We start from the raw sequence: 21,867 nt of genomic DNA, 5'->3' as shown, positions 1-21,867 counted from the left end.
TTTTCTGTAGAAATACACTTTAGCCAAAGAAAACGTTTAATCAGAGAAGTGAGAAAACGCAGAAATAAAGAGCAGTCAAAGGAGACCACATAGTAATAGTGTAGTCGTGAAGCATATTCAAGGACATCTTACTTCCTTCTCAAGGGCTATGGATAATATTCTGAGCCATATCCTGTGATCTGTCTTACCGATACTGAAGCCTCCACCAGGTGGAAGAAGTTGACTACACGATGCCATGACATAAGTGGCTATAATTCCAAGAACTGGCCTCAAGAAATGCAAAGTGACCTCAGAACTGAAGATTAACTGTGCCTAAAACTATCAAGATGATACTGGTTGGACCACCAATGACCAATCTGAAGATGACTGTCAGGGCTGACTACTGTTTCTGCATGTAGCCCCCTCCCTCAGTCTAGAAAAACTCTGGCCCCTTAAGTGTCAGGGGAGCTGGGGAGTCAGACTTTGGACAGGCATTTGGTAAAACCCCTCTGCCTTCCATTTCAGGCATCCAAAATAAAGCAAACTTTCCTTTCCACCAACCTATATAATGACTTCTGAGCAGCAGTCAGCTGGACCTGGGTTCAGTAACAAACTCACAAGATGAAAAACATTTTAACTTGCACCTGAGAATACAAATCTGAAGCTGAAACAAAAGTTCTATAAACTGAGGCTAAAATGTGTAATACATTCTGAATTTTAAATTCTATTCAATTTAGTTTTTAAAATGCTGGTCACAATCCTCCTAAACAGATTTTAAGACATTAATGGGTCATAACTAGCAGTTTGAAAAAACTGCTCTGAAATGTCATATGAGGAGGGGACTTAAAGGTCATCTAGTCCAATCCTTTTACTTCACAGAGGGTAAACTGAGACTTAGAGAGGTTAAATTAATTGGCCCAGGCCCCACAACTGGTAAGTGGTAGAGCTTCGATTGAGCCAAGATTTGACTTGACTACTGAATTCTTACCATGTGTCAGCAACTGCGCTTTCTTGAAGTGCAGTATTTCATTCAATGCTCACTGTGATCGTACGAAATTGATATTACTAATGCCACTTTACAAACGAGGAACGAAGTCTCAGGATGCAGACCGTGACTTACTCCAGCTGTAACAAGGTCAATAACAGACCCGGGACTTGTTTCAGATTCAGCTGTCCATAAAGCCTGTGGTCTCCAACACGAAGCCCACTGTGAGGAAAGTGATCATGTAGGTTCGTGAGCTCTAAGCGCCTAAGCCTGCACATGTGAGGCAGTGATAAGGTTGTGTTCCCTACTCTTCAGGGCCTTATCACTGCTATCACCAGCTCCTCCAAAAAACGCTGGTGGGTAAAACGAAAAGAGAACAGATTGTAGCCTGAGGAGGAGGAGGATTCGAAACCCAACCTCACCATTTACTCGGAACACCAGCATAATCTCTCTGCTTTTTTTTTCCCCCTCAAGTTTCCACATCTGTGAAGCTGGGAGAGCAATAGCATCCATCTTCAGGACTGAAAGAGTCAACGTGAATTTCCCAGGCTTGAAAAGCAGGGACGTTACTTTGCCAACAAAGGTCCGTCTAGTCAAGGCTATGGTTTTTCCAGTGGTCATGTATGGATGTGAGAGTTGGACTGTGAAGAAAGCTGAGCGCTGAAGAATCGATGCTTTTGAACTGTGGTGTTGGAGAAGACTCTTGAGAGTCCCTTGGATTGCAAGGAGATCCAACCAGTCCATTCTAAAGGAGATAAGCCCTGGGATTTCTTTGGTAGGCATGATGCTGAAGCTGAAACTCCAGTACTTTGGCCATCTCATGCGAAGAGTTGACTCATTGGAAAAGACTCTGATGCTGGGAGGGATTGGGGGCAGGAAGAGAAGGGGACGACAGAGGATGAGATGGCTGGAAGGCATCACCGACTCAATGGACGTGAGTTTGAATGAACTCCAGGAGTTGGTGATGGATAGGGAGGCCTGGCGTGCTGCAACTCATGGGCTCGCAAAGAGTCGGACACGACTGAGCGACAGAACTCAACTGGGAAGCGCTTTAAGCGAACGTCCATCCTCTCCGAACCCCGCCCTCTCCAAGCCCCGCCCTCTTCTTCCCACGCGCATGCGCCGCTCAGGGGCGCCTTTTACGACGCGGCGGCAGCGGCGCGCTTGGCGGCCAGAGCGAAAGGGGCGAGTCGCGGGGAGCGGCGGCGACGGCTGCAGGGCCGAGGGGACGCGCAGGCGGTGGTGTCGCCATGTCGCACGGTCACAGCCACGGCGGGGGCGGCTGCCACTGCGCCGCAGAACGGGAGGAGCCGCCCGAGCAGCGCGGCCTGGCCTACGGCCTGTACCTACGCATCGACTTGGAGCGGCTGCAGTGCCTCAACGAGAGCCGCGAGGGCAGCGGCCGCGGCGTCTTCAAGCCGTGGGAGGAGCGGACGGACCGTTCTAAGGTGGGCCTTCGGGGGCCTGGGCGGGCGGCCGAGGCGAGGCAGAGACCTGCGCGGGGCCTCAGGCCACCCGGCTGCTCTGTCAGCCTAGTTCCTGAAGTTAAAAATAACCGCGGCCCGATTGCCAGGCGCTTTCCCATGCCCGTCTCCTTCCAGCCCTTTGAGAGGGGAATAGGGTTGAATCTCCCCATCTTGCAGGTCGGGGAACTGAGGACCAGAGACGGGAAGGGGCGCTTTGCTTTTACACGGCCAGCGTGCAGTTCCAGGGATTAGGGAGGGGTTAGTGAGGGAGCATGTCCACGAGGGCGTGTTCCTTATCGTTTGACCACTGGTCCGGATGGCTGCCTGATCAACTTAACCACCTGATGAAGACCAAAGACCAGTCTTTGGGAGATGAAGCACGTGATCCTATCTAGAGCATGGTAACATTGTAATAATGGTAATAATGTAATAATATGTAATAATGTAATAATGGTAACATTGTGGGGTTGCAGAGCCATTTGAAAGTTGTTGACCGCAGAGGTACAGATCTTTGCACACGATTTCAGGAGACTAGTCGGCCCTGGAATTTAGTATGTGCTGGAGAACAGAGGGAGGTTGACTATTTGCATTGCATGCTAGTTGTAAAACAGGGTGGAAAATGCCTGAAATTGTGGGTGCTCAGCAAATATTTGTTGCTTTCTCCTCTCCCCTCCAGTTTGTTGAAAGTGATGCAGATGAAGAGCTTCTGTTTAATATTCCGTAAGTATTTCCTTGGTGCTTGCCTCAGGCTAAATAGGCTGAACCCAGTTGCCTTATCAGGATTCATTCAGTAGTTATATCGAGAGCACACATCTGTTTCTAGAAATGGGCTAAGTTACTGAGGTGGGTGTGTGAGTAGGAAAGGATCAAAACTTTTCCTGGTGCAAAAAAAGACATTTGTTAAAACATAACTGAGAGGTCAAGGTAACGGCAGAATGCCAGAGGCAGACAGGATCTTAGAAATTATTTAGTACAAGTCTGACAGGGGAGTAAACTGAAGCCCAGAAAGGGGAAGGGTCTTGCCCAGGGTCACGCAGCTCAGCAGAGACTCTAACCCAGGTTGACAACCCTCTGTTTTTGCATTCTGGCAGATTTACAGGCAATGTCAAGCTAAAAGGCATTATTATAATGGGAGAAGATGATGACTCACACCCCTCTGAGATGAGACTGTAAGTGGCAAGGGTCTTGGCCCTCAAGAAGCTTCTGTCCCTTTTTCTCTGGTCTCTGACAGTGCTTTATTCCAGATTGGCAAAATTTTTTCTTTTTACTGGGTTAAATATCCCCTCCTCCTCTTAAAAAAAAAGTCATATATTTGTTCTGCATCAGAATACACTAATCTCTTTCTGAATTAACGACATTTTTAGATTAGGTATCTTTTGGACCAGCAGCTTGTCTCTTTTCAAAGTACTTGTGGCACCATTCATTCAGAGAGCATCCTCTAAATGCCAACTGTTGATGACTTTGCAATTTTCTTAATAACCCAGCTGCAGATCTCAAATTATTTTTAAGGACTCTACTCTTGGGGTTAGCCTCAACGTTTTCCCTTACTGTTTTAGACAATTACAATCTTTCTGTGTGTTTTGTTGAGATGGAATAACTCCAGCTGAGTTTGCGTGGCCTTTAGTTAGCAAAGTTCAATATAACTCTTGTAGCAGCTTCCCACGTGGCATAGTGGTAAAGAATCTGCCTGCCAGTGCAGCAGATGCATTGATTTAATCCCTGGGTTGGGAGGATCCCCCTAGAGTAGCAAATGGCAACCCACTCCAGATTCTTGATTGGAAAATTCCATCGACAGAGGAGCCTGGTGGGATACAGTCCATGGTGTCACAAAGAGTCGGACAGGACTGAGCAAATGAAGTATACACACACATGTACCTCGTTATAACACTGAATCAGTTGATACCAGAGCTAGTACTCCCTTTCTGACAAGCTGCCTTATTTCAGTGCAGCCTTTCTAGAAGAAGGGGGACACCACTTGTGCTGGAGAAACAGAAATCAGAAGAACTTTACATAAGAAGTTCTTCTGAAAAATCGATCAATTTAAGTGAAAGATTTAAGAACTGGACCTTATTTTTGAATGTTAGAAACATGAATTGGAAAGCAAACCCACATATTTAATGATTTTAAGGAAATGAAGTGGATTTGAGTTGATGCTTTTTGAGACTCATTTACTTGGGAGATGGATTGGCTGGACAAGACTAGACATCCGTGCTGCATTCTGGTTAAGAGTGGGCTCTGGGATAAACTGGAGTTCAGATTCTGGCTGTGCCACTTGCTAGCTGCATGTCTTTGGGCAGTATAGTTTTCTATATCTCCATTTTTTCACATGTAAAATGGTGATAATAGTTGGAACCTCTTAAGATTGTGGAGAGAAATGAGCTGTAACATATGAAGAGCTTAGAAGAAATCTGGAAGGTAGTATGTGCCCAGTTTTGTTTCTGGTGTATGTTGGGGGGTATTTTGGGGGCTCCATCGCACAGCTTATGGGATCTTAGTTCCCAGATCTGGGATTGAACCCAGGCCTTTGGCAGTGAAAGCGCAGAATCCTAACCACTGGACCACCAGGGAATTCCCTAGTATGTCCCCAGTCTTGCACCCCAGGTGCAAATACTTACATAGCCCTCCATTCTAAGCACTTTGTACTTTATTAAATCTAAGATATCATTGATTATAAAATGCACCATTATTTTGTGAACCAATGATAAAGAAATACATAGCATCTGTTCAACTATGACATGTCATTGACACATCTAGAAAAGTTAAATTCAGACTTAAATCAGTGAAATTTGAACACAGACTAGTTGTTAGATATATTAAAGAATTATTGCTAATTGTTAAACTGTTAATTGTAAAATAGTAATCACTGCAGATGGTGATTGCAGCCATGAAATTAAAAGACGCTTACTCCTGGAAGGAAAGTTATGACCGACCTAGATAGCATATTAAAAAGCAGAGACATTACTTTGCCAAAAAAAGATCCGTCTAGTCAAGGCTGTGGTTTTTCCAGTAGTCATGTATGGATGTGAGAGTTGGATGTGAAGAAAGCTGAGCGCCAGAGAATTGATGCTTTTGAACTGTGGTGTTGGAGAAGACTCTCGAGAGTCCCTTGGACTGCAAGGAGATCCAACCAGTCCATTCTAAAGGAGATCAGTCCTGGGTGTTCTTTGGTAGGAATGATGCTAAAGCTGAAACTCCAGTACTTTGGCCATCTCATGCGAAGAGTTGACTCATTGGAAAAGACTCTGATGCTGGGAGGGATTGGGGTCAGGAGGAGAAGGGGACGACAGAGGATGAGATGGCTGGATGGCATCACCGACTCAATGGACGTGAGTCTGAGTGAACTCCGGGAGTTGGTGATGGACAGGGAGGCCTGGTGTGCTGCGATTCATGGGGTCGCAAAGAGTCGGACACAACTGAGCGACTGAACTGAACTGAAAAGATCATAGGTTTTTTAAGAAGTCCTTACTCTATAAAGATATATACAAAAATACTTATGAGTGAAATGATATGTTTGGGATTGCTTTAAAATATCAAGCATAGGGATTTTCTTGGTGGTCCAGTGGTTAAGAATCGGTACTTCCACTGCATGGGACATGGGTTTGATCCCTGGTCAGGGAACTAAGATTCCCACGTGCCACTTAGTGAAGCCAAAAATAAATAAGTTGGAAAAAAGCAATAACAAAAAAGCCCCACCAAAAAACAATCATTTGACAGTTTACTCCTCCCCTCAAAAAAGGATCAAGCACACACAAAATGGGGGCGATAGGCAAAATTGGCTTAATGTTGGTTATTGAAACTTAGTAATAAGTATATGAAGGTTCATTATATTTTTCTCTCTATTTTTGTGTATGTTTGAAATTTTCAGTAGTAGAAATTTTTAACGTGTCTCTTAAAACTGGTTCAGTTTAACATCCACATCAGCTGTATGGGATATGCACTATCACTAATCCCATTTTACAGATGAGGAACTAAGAGAGAGGTTAAATCACTTGCCCAAAATTACACAGCTGGTCAGTGACTCAGGCTTTAAACTTGGGAAGTCTGGCTTCAGAGCACTGCCTCCCATAATGCTGCTCATAAATGCTTACTGTTGGTAGTAGTACTATGCTGTGCATCATTCTTAGAAACACTTTGAAGCAAACATTTGCTTTCTTATATTGCATGCGTTTTGCTGTAGCTGATATCTAGACCCATCCCATGTGGGTGTGTTCACTCTAGAGATTGAGGTGTATGGCTCAGTCTTTTAGAATTTGTGAGTTACAGAGGAGACTGGTCTTCCTTAGATATGTCTTTGAAAAAAATTTTTTTCCTCATTAGCAGTTTTACTTGACTTTCCGAAGCCCCTTGTGAGTTGATGGCCTTTTATACCCTTTTCAGAATGGAAATCCCCTGGTTGTATTTTTTTTTTTTAAGAATTGTAAGGTGACTCGGTATATAGGATAATTTTGGACAGAGAGGAAAGACTGAATGTTGGGTTACCTGATCTTATCTCTTAACTGTGTTTAATATGTTTCTGCCAAAGTATTTTTTTCCCCATGAGTAAGCTGTTTTATTTAACATCCTCAGCTTGGTCCGAATGTGCTGAGTTGCTTATTTTCTCCATGCATTTGCTGCCTGTGACCAGTTTGAGCTGTCTCTTTGTGTTTTGCTTCTCATGTGATCTTAACCCACTCAAAGATGTTATTGGCTTGTGTTGCAGTTCTCAGCTCTTTTCTTGCTGGGTTAAAGATATTTGTGTATAAATGCCAGTAAAATGTCATTTCTAAAATTTTATCTCCTTTTGATAGAACTGAGGGGAGTCAGTAGGAAGTTTTGAGAACCTGAAAAATGTGATAATGCATATTTCTTGATTTTTCTCCCCTTTCCTTTCTCAGGTACAAGAACATTCCACAGATGTCCTTTGATGATACAGACAGGGAGCCAGATCAGACCTTTAGTCTGAACCGGGATCTTACAGGGGAATTAGAGTATGCTACAAAGTAAGCACTGGGCCTCTTTTCCACCCTCTGGCTTCTCCTGAGAATAGCAGGCACTCCCTTGTTTGCAGGGAGCATCGGTGCATTAGTGCTTACTGGGCTTGCGATTTGGTTTTGGCTGGTCTTCTGCTGTCTTAGCATCAGAAACAAGTTAAAATGGTGGAGAGTCCTGATCCTAGGCTTGGTCAAATTTTGGCAGAGTTTCAGTGCAAGCCACAGACTTGTTAACCTGGAATCAATTGACAGATCTGAATGAGCTCCTAGGGTGGTCTTAGGAAAAATGTTTTCAGAATTGCTCTTTGCATAGTGGGCTTACAGCAGCCAAGTTACATATGACCACATATCTCTTCACTGATTTCTTTTTTGAGCTTGCTTTCAAATCCCTGTGTAACCGCACAGTGGGGGCAGTATTGATTATTTTTCGTCCCTATTGCCTTGGACAAGATCTGGCTGATTTCAGTAAATGTTCACTGTATTAATTGCTTGTCCAGAGGAGAAGAATGAGACGTAAGACCCCAAGATTATTCTCTGACATTTGCCTGGGTTTTACCACAAGATGGAGCTGGAATTGACATTTTTAACATGGTGGTGAGCAGGCTCACTGACCTCTAATTGTTGTCTTCTCTCTCTACTCCTTCATCCTCTAGAATTTCTCGTTTTTCAAATGTCTATCATCTCTCAATTCATATTTCAAAAAACTTTGGAGCCGATACCACAAAGGTCTTTTATATTGGCCTGAGAGGAGAATGGACTGAGGTAAGATGGGGTTGGAAATGTTCTTGCCCTTCCATGATGTGCACATATGTGTTTGTAGCTATAGGCTGTGTTAGTAGGAGCTTGAAGGAAAGGAAAAAGAGCAAGTGAGACATGGATTTTTTTGAGTCTATAATATTTCATGGTTTCATCACTGTAAACTATCTCATTTGACAGGCTATAGGAATTTTAAGGGAGTTGAAATAAAACAGTTGATATCAATTTGGTTTTTCACCTTAAAATTCTTTCCTTGATTTAACATTGTTAATAACTTTTCTTGTTCCAGGCAACAGAGATAGGGCGATAAACAAGATAGACACGTTCTTCTTCTCATGGTGCCTCCATTATAGTGGAGAAATGAATCTTCTAAGTTACAGGGTGAATCAGTGATTTGATCTTATCCAGGCTTCTCACGGGCTTCCCAGGTGACTCAGTGGTAAAGAATCCACCTGCCAGTGTAGGAGCTTCAGGAGACGTGAGTTCAGTCCTTGAGTCGGGAAGATCCCCTGGAGGAGGAAATGGCAACCCACTCCAGTATTCTGCCTGGGAAATCCCATGGACAGAGGAGCCTGGTGGGATGATGCAGTCCATAGGGTCTCAAAGAGTCAGACGCAGCTGAGCACACAGTGCAGAGTTCTCAGGATAAAAAACATCAGAACGGGGATGAAATTAGAGGATGATGTCTAGAAATGAACCTGAATAAGGACTACTCCAGTGTATGGTCTGGGAAGTGGCCAGCTGACCCAGCCTCTTAATTTTCTTGCAGCTTCGCCGACATGAGGTGACCATCTGCAATTATGAAGCATCAGCCAACCCAGCTGACCACAAGGTCCATCAGGTTACCCCACAGACACACTTTATTTCCTAAGGGCTGGCCACGACTCCCACAGAGGTGTTGTGTTGGTGAAGAAGTATGACATCCTGTTGGGAAGGACAAAGAGAGATGGGGCTCCAAAGAGAGTTGGCTGCCACAGCCTCTACCAAGCTTTGTCTCTGGGGCTTGCTGCAGAAACCTGGCCTATGGAAGACACCGCACCCCCAGGAAGGGTTGTGTGGGTGCCAAGGAACAATCGTGGTTCTCTAGGGCCCCTAGAAATTGGGTCTTGGGCTGGTCAGTACCTGGCGGCCGTGGATAATGCCTGCCTTCCCAGTTTATGTGGCCATGGGATCCCAAGTGTCTTGTTGCTTTGTGGCAGGATTATTGTGTGACTTGTTTTTAAAATGGAAACTATTCCTGGGCTGCAGTAAACTTTCTGAAGCCTAAGCATTGTGTTTGTATTAACCATCAGGAGGGTCTCCAGCTAGAAATACTTGTCCTTGCTTGCTCCTTCTCCCTGTCATCTTTCAACATTCTTGTCAAGTTGCCCAGCTTGGAGTTGTCTGTCATGCACCAGTGTCCCGTATTATAGCTTGAAGAGCAGAAATCTCCTGATGTTGCTTAATAGCTTGGGAGGGTCTTTTTTTCCTGTTGCCCAGGTAAGCAGTCTGAGGAGAGCATTGTTTCTGTGTGGGTATCCTGGTCAGGGTAAGATTGGGACTTTGATGTGCTTCTCTTTGGGACATCCTTAATGTTTATCAGCTTTTAACTAGTGTTGTAAGCCCAATGGCAGAATTTGGAGATCTCAGTTCTTCTGTTCATGGCTTTTTATTCACTGTGACTAATAAGCTTCCTAATAAATCCTTGCCAGACTTAATGTTTGTATATTCTTTTGTGATCTTAGTAGTAATTATGAAGCCTTTGTTGAGAACTGTATGAAATTTTGAAATCTCTTTGTTATTTTGGACTAGGTAGATCATAAGTGCCACAATTGTATCAACACTAGATTAGTGTCTCTAGGAAAGGTCAGGCCGCATTCTGTATAGTAGGGTAAAAACACTCCTACACCCACTAACCCACATTTTGTAAAGAAGCTGAGGTTAAAACCCTTACATTTCCTTGCTCATGTAAGGAAGTAACTTGTGGGGTGAAGTTTACAAAAATAAGGGAGAACAGATTCTCGAGTTCATCAGAAGAAACAGAGGAAATTCAGTGAGCAGCAGATACAGTCTGAAGGTAGACCCAAGACTTTGGACTTAAGTTTTGAAAGTCAGTACACCAGTTGGACTTAAGTATCTTAAAAGAGATTTGAAATGGTATTTTCTCCCTTGCAGAAAATAGAAACACTTGATAATGGGAATTAGTGTTGAATTTGATCCTTTTGAGACAATTCCTCTGAATCAGCCCACACAGTTGTTACCCTGTTTCTCCAGCCTGTCCTGGGGAAAGTCTGCCACCACCACGCCTGTCAATCCTCAGAATTTCTAAATATGCAGTCTGAAATCAACCAGAATGCAAACATTATTCTTGATGCACTAAGGATAGTACTCACTCTACCACAGGCTTTCTATGTCACTTGGGTCATTTGGAGATAAAAAAGAATGACTGTTTAATTTGGAATGGGGGAAAATAAAGATAGAAACGTTAGAGCAGACTAGCCCTTCATTAATCCCACTTATTAAAGCACTAGTCATAGGTAGCCTCTGGGGCAAGGCCTCTGAATTTGAGCTTCCCTTTGAAGAGTCAAGGCTACGGTTTTTCCAGTGATCATGTATGGATGTGGGAGTTGGACTGTGAAGAAGGCTGAGCGCCGAAGAATTGATGCTTTTGAACTGTGGTGTTGGAGAAGACTCTCGAGAGTCCCTTGGACTGCAAGGAGATCCAACCAGTCCATTCTAAAGGAGATCAGCCCTGGGATTTTTTTTGGAAGGAATGATGCTAAAGCTGAAACTCCAGTACTTTGGCCACCTCATGCGAAGAGTTGACTCATTGGAAAAGACTCTGATGCTGGGAAGGATTGGGGTCAGGAGGAGAAGGGGACGACAGAGGATGAGATGGCTGGATGGCATCACTGACTTGTTGGACTGAGTCTGAGTGAACTCCAGGAGTTGGTGATGGACAGGGAGGCCTGGTGTGCTGCGATTCATGGGGTCGCAAAGAGTCTGACACGACTGAGAGACTGAACTGAACTGACTTGAAGAGTTTGCTCCAGTTGCCACAGTGTCTGAAGTGATTGGGGTGCAGGAGGAATTGCTTATTTTTCCACAAGCAGACCCAGCCAGGAGTCTGGGAGAGGGGCAGGTGTGTTGTCTTCATCCACTCATTCCCCTTCCAGTCCTGGGTCCTTGGTCTGCTGTGGACCTCTGGACCAAAAGTTTTCCTGTTCAGGGCCACCTCTGACCTGCTGAGCGCTTAAAACCAAAGCCCATCTTGGGAAAAAGTGCTTTGCTGAGCTTTCATATACTATTTTCTTTCAGTTCAAAGAAAAATCAGCATAGGTTACACTGGGCAAGTGAGTCCTGAGCTGCTGAGGACTGACTCATTTCCTGTGTGCGGATGTCCACAGGCTGTCAGGGACGTGGTCCTTCAACTCAGCTTCCCACCCCTTCCAGCCTTTATGTGGGCCCTGAGTCCCGCTGCATTTTACCGGTGCAACAAGGAGCAAAGAGCGACCTCAGCAGTCCCTAACTGAAACCCTTTTTGTTAACAACTGGAGCCTTCCGACGGTAGTATTTTGTGCACCGTCTGCATGCCATAGCTTGCCGAGGACAGAGCTAAGATAACACTTCCGATTCCTCACCAGTTGCCCCGGACACTGCTGATGCCAGTGTTCCTTCTTTTCCCAGGGTCCTTTTTAGAGTCATTAAGTCCTCACACTGTGATTTTACACTATAAAGCATTTCCACACGACCTCATTTGAGCCTTACAAAGCTGCGAAGCAAGCAGGGTGGTTATTACCGCCGTTTTATAGCTCAGGAAGCAGGTGCAGAGGCAGCATTAGAGTAATCCTGAGATTGCTGTTTACTTCCCTCCCCTGAGCCTGTTTCCTTATCTTTAAAAGTAAGACCGGAAGACCAGACAGTCTCAAAGGGTCTTGTCAGCTGGAGTGTATGACTCCATGATCCTGGAATAGGACCAGTGGTGCGTACCCCAAGACCATAATGGATGGGAAGGCGGGAAACAACGCTTGAGAATGCCTCTAGCCTCAGGAAGAATGCCTCTCCGTCAGGAAGGTTTCCTTCAGGAGACCGACGCATGGGTGGTGGTAGCAAGTGGGAATCACGGGTGCGTCGTCTAGACCCTGAGGAAACTCCGTGGCCTAATCACGGGGAGTCGTCCCACCGTACCCAACATGGCAGCCCTCATCCGAAGAAACCCTGACGCCCACTTCCGGGATCCGTAGCGCTGGCCAGGCTACTTCCGGCAGCGCGATGGCAGGGTTCCCGGGACTCGAACGGAAGTTCCGGCGGGGGCGGCCGAGGGGGGGAAGAGTGTGTGTGTCTGTGCCGGAGAAAGAGGAGAAAATCGCCCGAGAGGTCTTGAAACCCCCCAGGGAGTGGAGGTACCCTGGTCCGGGGCCAGCAGGCGGGGGAAGGGCACTGGGATGGCCTCGGCTTCACCACGAGGGTCCTGGCGAGAGAGGAGGGGCAACCGCAATTGTGAGGGATGGGGGTGGGGAGTGAGGTGCGAAGAGGCGCCGGCCGGTCTTGGGGAGTTTCGGGGTAGAGACGGGGAAGAAGGTGGGGTCTGGGTATGCCGAGAGGGGCTTCAGGGTCGGAAATTGGAGAATCCCACTGTGGGGCGGGGTGGGGGTGTTCTCCAGGGTCAAAAGTGGAACGCCCCTGTGTGGGCAGAAGTGGGTCCGGGATCAGGATACAGAATGTCACTGTGAGGCGGGCGACCCTCGGTCAGAACAGAAGTTCCCACTGTGGGGAGTGGGAGACTCTGAATCAGGGTGGAAGTTTTTAGTGGGGTGGAAGACCCCAGGTCGCGGGGGTTGCGAGGGGGGAAGGCACCACTCTGAGAGGAACGACCTAGGGTGAGGGCTGGAAGTTGCTCAGTTGGGGGGAAGGAAGGGAATCCCAGCTTGGGGCAAAAGATGAATTCCTGTGTGGGCAGAGGGACCCCGGGGTCAGAGGTGAGGAGGGATCCTCCTGTGAAGAGGGGCACTCGGAGGTCCGAGGGGGAAGGTGGAAGCCCTTTGGTAGGGTGGGAGGGGTGGACACAGGCGGGAAGGGTAGGCACTTAGGCTCCGGTAGCAGAAGCTTCCCGGGAGTTTGGAGGATGCTAAGGATGGGGAGGAGCCCGCCAGCTTGACATTCTTTTGTGTGTTTGGGAATCCCGGAGCGTGGTCGAGCTGGGTGGGGGGGACCTGTTTGGGAGTGGTGGGCAGCAGCAGGTAGCCTCTTTCAGGAGGGGCATGGAGGGCGTCATTTAGCGGGTGGGCGGTGGATCAGAGTTCGTGTGCCTCCTGGGGACACGGGCAGCCCCAGGGGCTCTCAGATGGTTGAGGAGGACTGGATGGGAGGGGGTTGGACAAAATCGTGTGTGGGGTTGAGGGTAGGGGCCCGAAGCCTCCTTCCCTGGCATTTTTCTCCCCTTCATTTCCCAGTAGGGCTGGGAGAAGGGGATCCAGGGCTCTCTAGAGAAGGGAGATGGCTGTAGAGTAGGGAGAGGAGGCAGTCACCTGCTGAGGGCTGTCGGGTGGGGAGAAGGCTGCAGGGAGCCCCTGGCTCCCCTCCCACCAAGGCTCCTGAGCCCAGCCTCTGCCCACCTCCAGCCCAAGCTCAGGCTGTGTGGGGGGCCAGACCTAGGGCTGCCGGGGTGGCTGCCTCTGCTGTTCTGCCCTGGAATGAAGGCACACTTTCTCCCCGCTTGGCCCCAGGACTTTTCTGCCTGCCTTTCCTTTGTGTCCAGGAGCTAGCATCTAGGGCGCTTGAGGGGCTCATGGCCCTGGTTTGTGTTTTTGCTCCTGGGTCAGGATGCTCTCTGCTGCCTGGCCTTGCCCTTGACCACTGCCCGGCATTTGCACAGGCCCCAGCCGTGGAGCCCTGCAGTGTATGTGTGGTAACACCATGTCTGTGCCCCTGCTCACCGACGCTGCCACTGTGTCTGGAGCTGAGCGGGAAACAGCTGCGGTAAGGGTCCTCTCCTACCCCACGCAGCCCCCAGGCCGCCTGGGAACTGGCTGGAGTGGGTGTGGGGAGAATGGAGGTGGCAGTGATGAGAGGGGAGTAGCCCTGCAGCGGGGAGACGGGGCTGCTCCCTCAGTGCCCCCCCTCCCAGATCCTTGGGGGTGACAGAGGGGTGACCAGAGGTTGGAGGGCAGAGTGAGAGCGATGGCAGGATGATGACTGCCCTCTTCCCCATCTCCAACTCTTCCAGGTTATTTTTTTACATGGACTTGGAGACACAGGGTGAGTGAGCTGGGGAGGGGGTGTTTCCGGGGAGGCCCGCGCCCTCCTCCTTCCCTCTCCACATCGGTGCCTTTTCTCCCTTCCCTCCTACAGGCACAGCTGGGCTGACGCCCTCTCCACCATCCGGCTCCCTCACGTCAAGTACATCTGTCCCCATGCGTGAGTGTCACCGCAGCATGGGAGGGGTGAAGGAAGGGGGGTGGTCCTGTGGTCCCAGGCCTCTTCTCTGCTGCCAGCTGCATGCTGGGGCCTGGGGCCCAGAGCGGTCCAAAAGGCCCTTTTCAGCCTTCATTCCTGTGGAACCCCCCAGGAACGGGGTCCAGCCCCAGCCCCCAACCCAGGGCCTCCTAGACCCGAGACTCCTAGGACCAGGATCCCCCTGCCCCCCTTCCCCAAGTACTTACCCACTGAGCTGGAACCCTGTCACACCGAGCGCTGGGCTCTGCTTCTCCATCGCTACTGCTGATGCCCCAACCACAGCTTTCAGCCCCACGTGGCAGGTTGCCTGGCAACACCTTAAACACAGGCCCTGCCCGCTGGGAGGGTTCCCCAGGGGCTGCCCTGCCCCCTCCCGGGCTGTCTGCTGTGGCTGCCTCATCCTTCCTGCACGTGACGGTCCTCCTTGCTGCCCCTCCGCAGGCCTCGGATCCCTGTGACACTCAACATGAAGATGGTGATGCCCTCCTGGTGAGCTTGGGGAGGGGAACAGGAGCCAAGGGAGCTGCCCGGGGCCAGCCTAGGTCTCCCAGTGGCTGCCAACTCCTCTACTCCAGGTTTGACCTGATGGGGCTGAGTCCAGACGCACCAGAAGATGAGGCTGGCATCAAGAAAGCAGCAGAGAACAGTAAGGCCCCAGCCCCTCCTCGGCATCTTCCCTCTCCCCCTTGGCCCCCCAGGAAAGTGCTGGGCAGAACCTCTTGTCTGGTTCCCTTCCTGGAGTCCCTCCAGCAGCTTTCCCCCGACCTGGTTATGCCCCTCCCCCCAGTCAAGGCCTTGATTGAGCATGAGATGAAGAACGGGATCCCTGCCAATCGGATCGTCCTGGGAGGCTTTTCACAGGTGAGGGGAGAGAGAGGGCAGGGGTGAGTGATGGGTGCTGAGCTGTGCCCTTCGTGACCCCTCATTCTCTTCTTTCTCCAGGGTGGAGCTCTGTCCCTCTACACAGCCCTCACCTGCCCCCACCCTCTGGCTGGCATCGTGGCATTGAGCTGTTGGCTACCTCTGCATCGGGCCTTCCCCCAGGTGAGTGTCTCCATGACCCTGCTCCTGCCCTCTGTCTCCTTGGGGCTGGCGGGGGGGGATCGTGCCCAAGCCCCGGATTTTGCCCTCCTGTCTGGCCCACAGGCAGCCAACGGCAGTGCCAAGGACCTGACCATCCTTCAGTGCCACGGGGAGCTGGACCCCATGGTTCCTGTACGGTTTGGGGCCCTGACAGCCGAGAAGCTGCGGTCCGTTGTCACACCTGCCAGGGTCCAGTTCAAGACGTACCCAGGGGTCATGCACAGCTCCTGTCCCCAGGTCAGTGTGCAGGGGCTCCTTCCTCTCCCTGCCCATCTCCCTCTGGCCAGGCGCATCTCATAGTCCTCCTCACCCCCAGGAGATGGCAGCTGTGAAGGAGTTTCTCGAGAAGCTGCTGCCTCCTGTCTAACCAGAGTTGCTGTCCCCCAGCACAGTCCCCCCGCTCACGGGGCGGGGGGACTTGGCACGCGTGGCACCATCTTGGATCTGAGCCGGTCGAGCCCCTTTCTCACCCTCCTGGACCCATCCCCTCTTCTCACAGGCCTCTGGGGCAGACAGGCCAAAGCCTGGCCAGGCCCTCCTTCCTGGCTTCAGACCCCTGGCTGTCTGCTGCAGGGGCTGGGCTGCTTTCTTATCCCATTTCCCTGGAGGTGGGGGCCACCCCCCGGGCAGCAGTATTGGAGGGGCTGTAGGCAGCGGGAGAAAGGGACCCAGCCGCTGACCCACTCACTCAGGACCTCACTCACTAGCCCCGCTTTGGGCCCCCTCCGGTGACCTCAGGGTTTGGCCCATGGGGCCCTCCCAGGCCCCACCTCCTTCCACCTCTCCCCAACTGATTCTGCCCAGATAATCGTGTGTCTCCTGCCTCCACTTTAGCTGCTTCTCAATCATGAATGTGTCCATGACCCAACCCCTGGCCGCTGTGGGCTCCCTGCCCCTGCGCAGGAGTGTGGGTGACGGGGCCAAGTCTTTCGAGGGGGCCTCCCCTCAGCCGTTCTGATGTGGGGGCTGGGCCCTGCCTCCCCATTACCCTCTGCCACCTGCGGGCCTGGAGCCTGCCGGGCTGGACTGGGGCTCAAGGTCTGCCCCAGCCACTTCACCCCACGTCGTCCCCACGCTAGGTCTGGGGAGCTGGGAGGAGTCTTGTGTCTCGTCTTCTGTCTCCATGTAGTTTCGGGTGTTTTTCTGGTCGTGTCCTGGATTCCGATAAAATTAAAGAAACTGCTTCAACTCTCAGGCCTGGGCGATTCTATCCAAGGGGTAGAGTGTGACCACGTGCAAGTATCTGCTCCAGTGTAAGAAAACTGTTTATTTTAAATACTTTGGGATGCTCCTTCATAGCAGTATAAATTAGCGCCTGGGAGGAGGGGCTTCGGCGTGTCTTAAGGCTCTGCTGACACTGCTCAGCCTTGGTGGTCTGCATGGGTTCCTGGCCCCTGTGGCACACAGACCCGATACCTGGTCAGTGGAGACCTTGGCCCTGTGCCTGGTGGGCTCAGTGGACCCAGCTGGGGTCCGAGGTAGCGGAGCCTCTGGGGCCCCCGGGTTCCTGCCAGAGGCTAGAGAGCAGGCAGTTGCTTCTCTCCCTTTTCTGGTCCGGGGAGGCCAGGGTCTCAGGCCTGTGTGCCAAAGCCTGAAGGATTCTGCTTCTGCCAGCGCCATAGATCTTCACCTGGAACGGGACGAGGTCCGTACTCAGGGGCCACACTGAGTGCAGGGCCCGCAGCGTCTTGGGCAGCCCAGGATGGGCCAGCCCGGACCCCAGTAGCCCTTTCCTGGCCCCCGAGTCTCTCCCGGCGGTCAGGTAAGCACCCAGGGTCGGGGATTAGGGCGAGCACTCACACATCCTGTCCAGCCCTAGGGCTGCTGACCAGCCCAGCTCCTTGAGGGCCAGGCTGGGGTTGGCATAACAGGCAGCCACATCGCCTTCACGCCGGGCCACCACCTTGTACGGGATCTGCAGGAGAGGGGGCGGGTGTAACCTAGCTGAACCAGCCCTGGCATAAGCCACCAAGTTGCTGACCAGCCCTCCAGAAATGGAGGCGTGGAGCAGGGTCTCACTCTCAGGCGTCAAGGCCTCAGGCAGGCTCGAGTAGACAGCGGGACTCAGGTGCCCATCAGGTATGTCAGTGTGAGGGGCTGGGGGTGGGGCAGGGTGGGCTGCCAGCCTACCTTCTTCCCAGAGGCCTTCTCCATGGCCTGGACCATCTGTAGCACCGAATAGCCTGTGCCCGTGCCCAGGTTGTAGATCTGCCCAGGAAAGGAGGGCAGAGATTGTGGTGGGGGTGGACGGACTTCCCTCTGGGCCCCATTGGTCCTGGCCTCTGTCTCGTCTCCCCCACTTTTCCCTTCTCCCCTACCCGGCAGCCACACTGCTCCTTCAGCTTCCTCAAGGCTGCGATGTGGCCCTTGGCCAGATCCACGACGTGGATGTAATCCCGGACGCCTGCAGAGGAGGAAGTGGTTGCAGGGAGGGGTCCATTACAGTCTCTGTCCCACCTCAGCCTCCCTCATGGCTCCTCCGGCTCCTGGACTCACCTGTGCCATCCTCCGTGTCATAGTCGTTGCCAAAGACATTCAGTACCTCCCGTCGCCCAATTGCCACCTGGGGTGGAGGTCAGGTTAGCCCTTCCCTGGCCCTCACCCCTGGAGCCCACCCGCTTCCTTTCCCTTCTCCCTTACCTGGGAGACGTAGGGCATGAGGTTATTGGGGATGCCCTGCGGATCCTCGCCGATACAGCCTGAGGCATGGGCGCCTATGGGGTTGAAATACCGCAGCAGCACTGCATTCCAGGCCTGTGGGATGCAAGTCAGGCAGATGGGATTGGGGTGCAAGCTGTATGGCCCACCTGAATCCAGAGCTGCCTCCCCCACCTCCCCACCTTGCTCGTTCTCTGTCCTTAGAAAGGAGCAGGGGATCCAGCCCTCCCCAAAAGGCCTGAAGTCACCACTGCTTCCTGAGCCCCAGCTTTGGCCTCAGGGAGGGTGGCTCAGGACCCCATCCTCGGGCTCAGGGGGCAGGCTGTGAGGGGCCCAAGAGTGGGGCCCAGGCTGAGGCAAAAGGGGCCCTTACCTTGTCTGCCTGGCACAGGTCCCGGATCATTTCCTCGATGAAGAACTTGGACTTGCCATAGGGGTTGGTACAGCCACCTGTGGGGTGGGCCTCGTCCAGGGGCAGGTATTGGGGGTTCCCGTACACGGTGGCCGAGCTGCTGAACACCAGGTTCTTCACCCCATGGGCCCTCATGATCTGCCCACAGAGGAGAGGTGTCAGTGGCCCCTGCCTGCCCCACAGGTGGAGGGGGCTGAGGTGTAAGTTCCCGTTTACAGAAGGGGAGACTGTGGCTGAGAGCTGAAGACGTGTCCAGTGTGTGAGCCAGCTTGGGCTCTGCTACCGTGTTTGGTACTGCCTGCCTGGCCCCAGGCCCTCCCGGGGTCTGGCCCTGGCCCAGGTCTCACCTCCAGAAGCTGGATGGTTCCTGTCAGGTTGACTCTGTAATAATCCAGGGGCTTCTGCACTGACTCACCCACAGCCTTGAGCCCCGCAAAGTGGATGACTGCCATGAAGCTGTGCTGCAGGGTGGCAAAGCTGGGATCAGATGTGGCTTACAGGCCCGGCCCTTGGAAATGCTCACTGCTTGCCTTCCTGCCAAGCGCCCACCTTCTTAAAGAGACGTTGTAGAGCTGCCTGGTCCAAGATGTCCATCTCCTCAAACTCCACAGAGCAGCCTGTCAGATCCTGAACCCGCCGCAGGCTCTCAGGCATGGAGCCCCCTCCTGGTTGGGCACACGGAGGCCATCAAAATCAGAGGCGATGGGGAGCTGGGTTCCCAAGGGACTGGCCAGGCATACACCCCTTGGAGGTGGATTTAGAAACCAGGGTTTCCCTTCCATCCGCCCTGGAGCCCCAGGCCCCCTCCCATTGCCCCGCTTACCACGAATGGCGTTATGAAAGTTGTCAATGACCATGGGCGAATAGCCCGCCTCCAGCAGCTCCAGGACGGTGTGGCTGCCAATGTAGCCAGCCCCACCTGTTACCAGCACCTTCTCTGCCATTATGCCTGGCTCAGGAGAGAGACTCAGAAGTGGCCGATGCTGTCTGCTCAGAGCCTCCTTCAACCTGGAAACTGGCGTCCGAGACTGGTGTGTCCTAGTTAATAGGGTGGGTCTGGAGTCAGCCCTGGTCCAAGGTCAGAGAGCATCACTTTCTGGCCTTAGGCCTCGGAGACCAGTTCTCTCCTGGCCCTAGTTTCCGTCTCTGTAACAGGGAGTTTATAGCTGTATGAGTATGTGGTCGTGTACGGGTCAGACGAGATTCTAAAAGTCCGTCCCGTGGTACAGGTGGAGATGGACGCACAGGCGCCATAACTTCCAGCCCTAACTGGGGGTTGGGAAGGTGGAACCCGAGTCTCCACATTGCTCCCCTGAGGCGTCTGGAGATGGGACAATTCTGGACAGAAGGAATCGAGGTAGCAGCACTGGACTCGCAAGAGCCCAGGAAGAGGTCTGTCTGCTCAGACCCAGACCTCCCCAGTCCCTCTGCCACCACTGGGTACAAACTGGCTCCTCGGTTCAGTGACTAACACCTCCTGGGGTAAGCAGCTTTCCCTGCCCAACGCCCCCCCGCCCCCCCAAGCACCCTCTCCCACAAAGGTCAACTGGGAGAGGCAGGAAATACAGCAGATGGCCTCAGGGTAGGTCCTCTGCCCGGCGGCTGAGCCCAGCTCTGGGGTTGCAGCACTGTAGTCCTGGAGTGGGCCCCACCCCCAGGTCGGTCAGGCTGGTTTAGCCAGTGCGGATGCCACTCCTGGCCTGGCGGTAAGAATCCCGCCTAATTGTAGGCGGCACTCAACAGGGTGGTGTAGACGTGGCTTTGGCCCCAGATTTCACTGCCAGGTGTGCACCGCCGCCCTGAACAAACTGCGGGCAGAGACGGTGGGCGGGGTGGGGGGGGATTGGCAGGGGAGGAAGTCCAGACAGTGAGGCCTTTCACTGGGGCCGCCTGGCCCGCAGCCGCCTTCCTCCAAGCAGCCTTAATCCTGTTCTGGGTCCATACAGCTCCTAACCCACTAGACTGAACTCATCCCGCTACGTGCCAGGCTCTGTATTGGGCACTTTTGCATTATCTCCCTGAATTCCTCCAACGTCCTAAAGAGGCAGGTGTTATTACTGCCAGTTTACAGAGAAGGATACTAAGGTCAGAGAGGTTAAGTAACTTGCGTAAGTCACATAGCCAGTGACGGCGGGTTTAGAATCTGGACCTAGTCCCGCCCCTCCCCGAGCAGTTCGCCCCCTGCCCCCACTGGTTCCCGCCGGACTTTGCCCTAGGCTTTGAAGACGCCCCCGCCCCCGCCCCACCGAGCACCCAGCAGTGTGCAAGCCCCCCAAAAATGGTGGCGGGGGCCTCCAGGGAGGCAGGAAGGCCAATGAGGTTGCCCTCCCTCCGACACGCGGGGTGATCTATGGTCAGCTGTCGCCTCAGTCTTCCCCATCCGTAAAATGGAAGGGAGGGGGCGCAGGGCCTTGGGCGCTCGAGTGCCCTAGAGTCTCAGGCCGGGGATTCGGGCGGTGGCTGAATGGGGGCAGAACTAGGAGGCCCCCGGCCGGGAATGAATGAATCCTAGCCGCCCCGGCCAAGGCAGCGAGAGCTAGGAGCCGCGGGCGCGAGCCCGCGTAGGCGGAACTCTGCCCAGAACGCAGCCCGGACCCCCGAGACTCCCCCCTCGCTCCCAGCGGACCACCCGGCCCCTCGCAAACCCGCTCGGCCCCACCCCTCACCAGCTTCCCAAACCTGCTCCGCACCACGCGCCCCGCGCAGTCTCGAACGGCGCCGCCTCCCGTGCTCCGTGACCGGTCCCTTTAAGAGCCGACGCTCCGCCCTGGACCCGACCCCCGTCACGCCCCCAAGAAACGTGTCGGTCGGGAGCCGGCAGTACGGGGAGCCGGGTGGACCAAGAGCGCCGCGGCTCCAGGACGCTTGCGCGGCACAGTCCGCAGAGGACGATAGTGACCGGTGCCCGGGCGGTGGGCGGAGGAAGGCGCGGTCGGCACCCGGGCCCGCGAGACCTGGCGTGCTCCCCCGTCCCGATCCCTGGAAGCAGGCGCTGCGCCTCGGGAGATGCGGCTCGTCGGCGGTGCCCGGCAGCCATCCTGCAGTGGGAGCCACAGCCGGGCGCGGCGCGGAAGACCGCAGCTCCACTCTCGCCCCAGGTTTCCCACCTTTTGTTAGTAAGCC

The 21,867-nt window shown here is 52.6% G+C and overlaps 3 protein-coding genes across 6 annotated transcripts; 2 read left to right on the top strand and 1 right to left on the bottom strand.

The window, feature by feature from the left end:
- The first annotated feature begins 2,097 nt into the window (after nucleotides 1-2,097).
- Nucleotides 2,098-9,853, top strand: PITHD1 (PITH domain containing 1). The gene is made up of 6 exons (XM_061393479.1): nucleotides 2,098-2,412; nucleotides 3,107-3,150; nucleotides 3,522-3,599; nucleotides 7,305-7,409; nucleotides 8,054-8,162; nucleotides 8,926-9,853. The coding sequence occupies exons 1-6, from the start codon at nucleotides 2,215-2,217 to the stop codon at nucleotides 9,025-9,027; spliced, it is 636 nt and encodes a 211-aa protein (XP_061249463.1). The 5' UTR covers nucleotides 2,098-2,214; the 3' UTR covers nucleotides 9,028-9,853.
- Nucleotides 9,854-12,421: 2,568 nt separating this feature from the next.
- Nucleotides 12,422-16,862, top strand: LYPLA2 (lysophospholipase 2). Of its 2 annotated transcripts, none has more exons than XM_061393468.1 (10): nucleotides 12,422-12,538; nucleotides 14,011-14,114; nucleotides 14,362-14,393; nucleotides 14,487-14,552; nucleotides 15,033-15,080; nucleotides 15,167-15,237; nucleotides 15,379-15,452; nucleotides 15,534-15,635; nucleotides 15,738-15,911; nucleotides 15,991-16,862. In XM_061393468.1, exons 2-10 carry the CDS (start codon nucleotides 14,037-14,039, stop codon nucleotides 16,039-16,041), a joined length of 696 nt encoding a protein of 231 aa, XP_061249452.1. In that variant the 5' UTR covers nucleotides 12,422-12,538; nucleotides 14,011-14,036; the 3' UTR covers nucleotides 16,042-16,862. The 2 variants fall into 2 exon arrangements, with proteins under 2 accessions (XP_061249452.1, XP_061249444.1); XM_061393460.1 differs by having other exon boundaries at nucleotides 12,423-12,538; nucleotides 13,958-14,114.
- Nucleotides 16,863-16,921: 59 nt separating this feature from the next.
- On the bottom strand, nucleotides 16,922-21,580 carry GALE (UDP-galactose-4-epimerase). 3 transcript variants are annotated; one of them, XM_061393413.1, is made up of 11 exons: nucleotides 21,411-21,580; nucleotides 19,568-19,782; nucleotides 19,294-19,409; nucleotides 19,092-19,205; nucleotides 18,706-18,882; nucleotides 18,315-18,428; nucleotides 18,171-18,237; nucleotides 17,993-18,078; nucleotides 17,805-17,882; nucleotides 17,475-17,589; nucleotides 16,922-17,304 (listed from the first exon to the last, which is right to left on the bottom strand). In XM_061393413.1, the coding sequence occupies exons 2-11, from the start codon at nucleotides 19,686-19,688 to the stop codon at nucleotides 17,246-17,248; spliced, it is 1,047 nt and encodes a 348-aa protein (XP_061249397.1). In that variant the 5' UTR covers nucleotides 19,689-19,782; nucleotides 21,411-21,580; the 3' UTR covers nucleotides 16,922-17,245. The 3 variants fall into 3 exon arrangements, with proteins under 3 accessions (XP_061249397.1, XP_061249407.1, XP_061249415.1); XM_061393423.1 differs by having other exon boundaries at nucleotides 21,435-21,522; XM_061393431.1 differs by having other exon boundaries at nucleotides 21,424-21,507.
- Between the last annotated feature and the right edge of the window lie 287 nt (nucleotides 21,581-21,867).

This window comes from Bos javanicus, chromosome 2 (assembly GCF_032452875.1).
Source record: "Bos javanicus breed banteng chromosome 2, ARS-OSU_banteng_1.0, whole genome shotgun sequence".
NCBI classification, from domain to species: Eukaryota; Metazoa; Chordata; class Mammalia; order Artiodactyla; family Bovidae; genus Bos; species Bos javanicus.
Note: the sequence above shows the minus strand (reverse complement) of the source record. Positions and strands in the feature narration are given on the sequence as shown.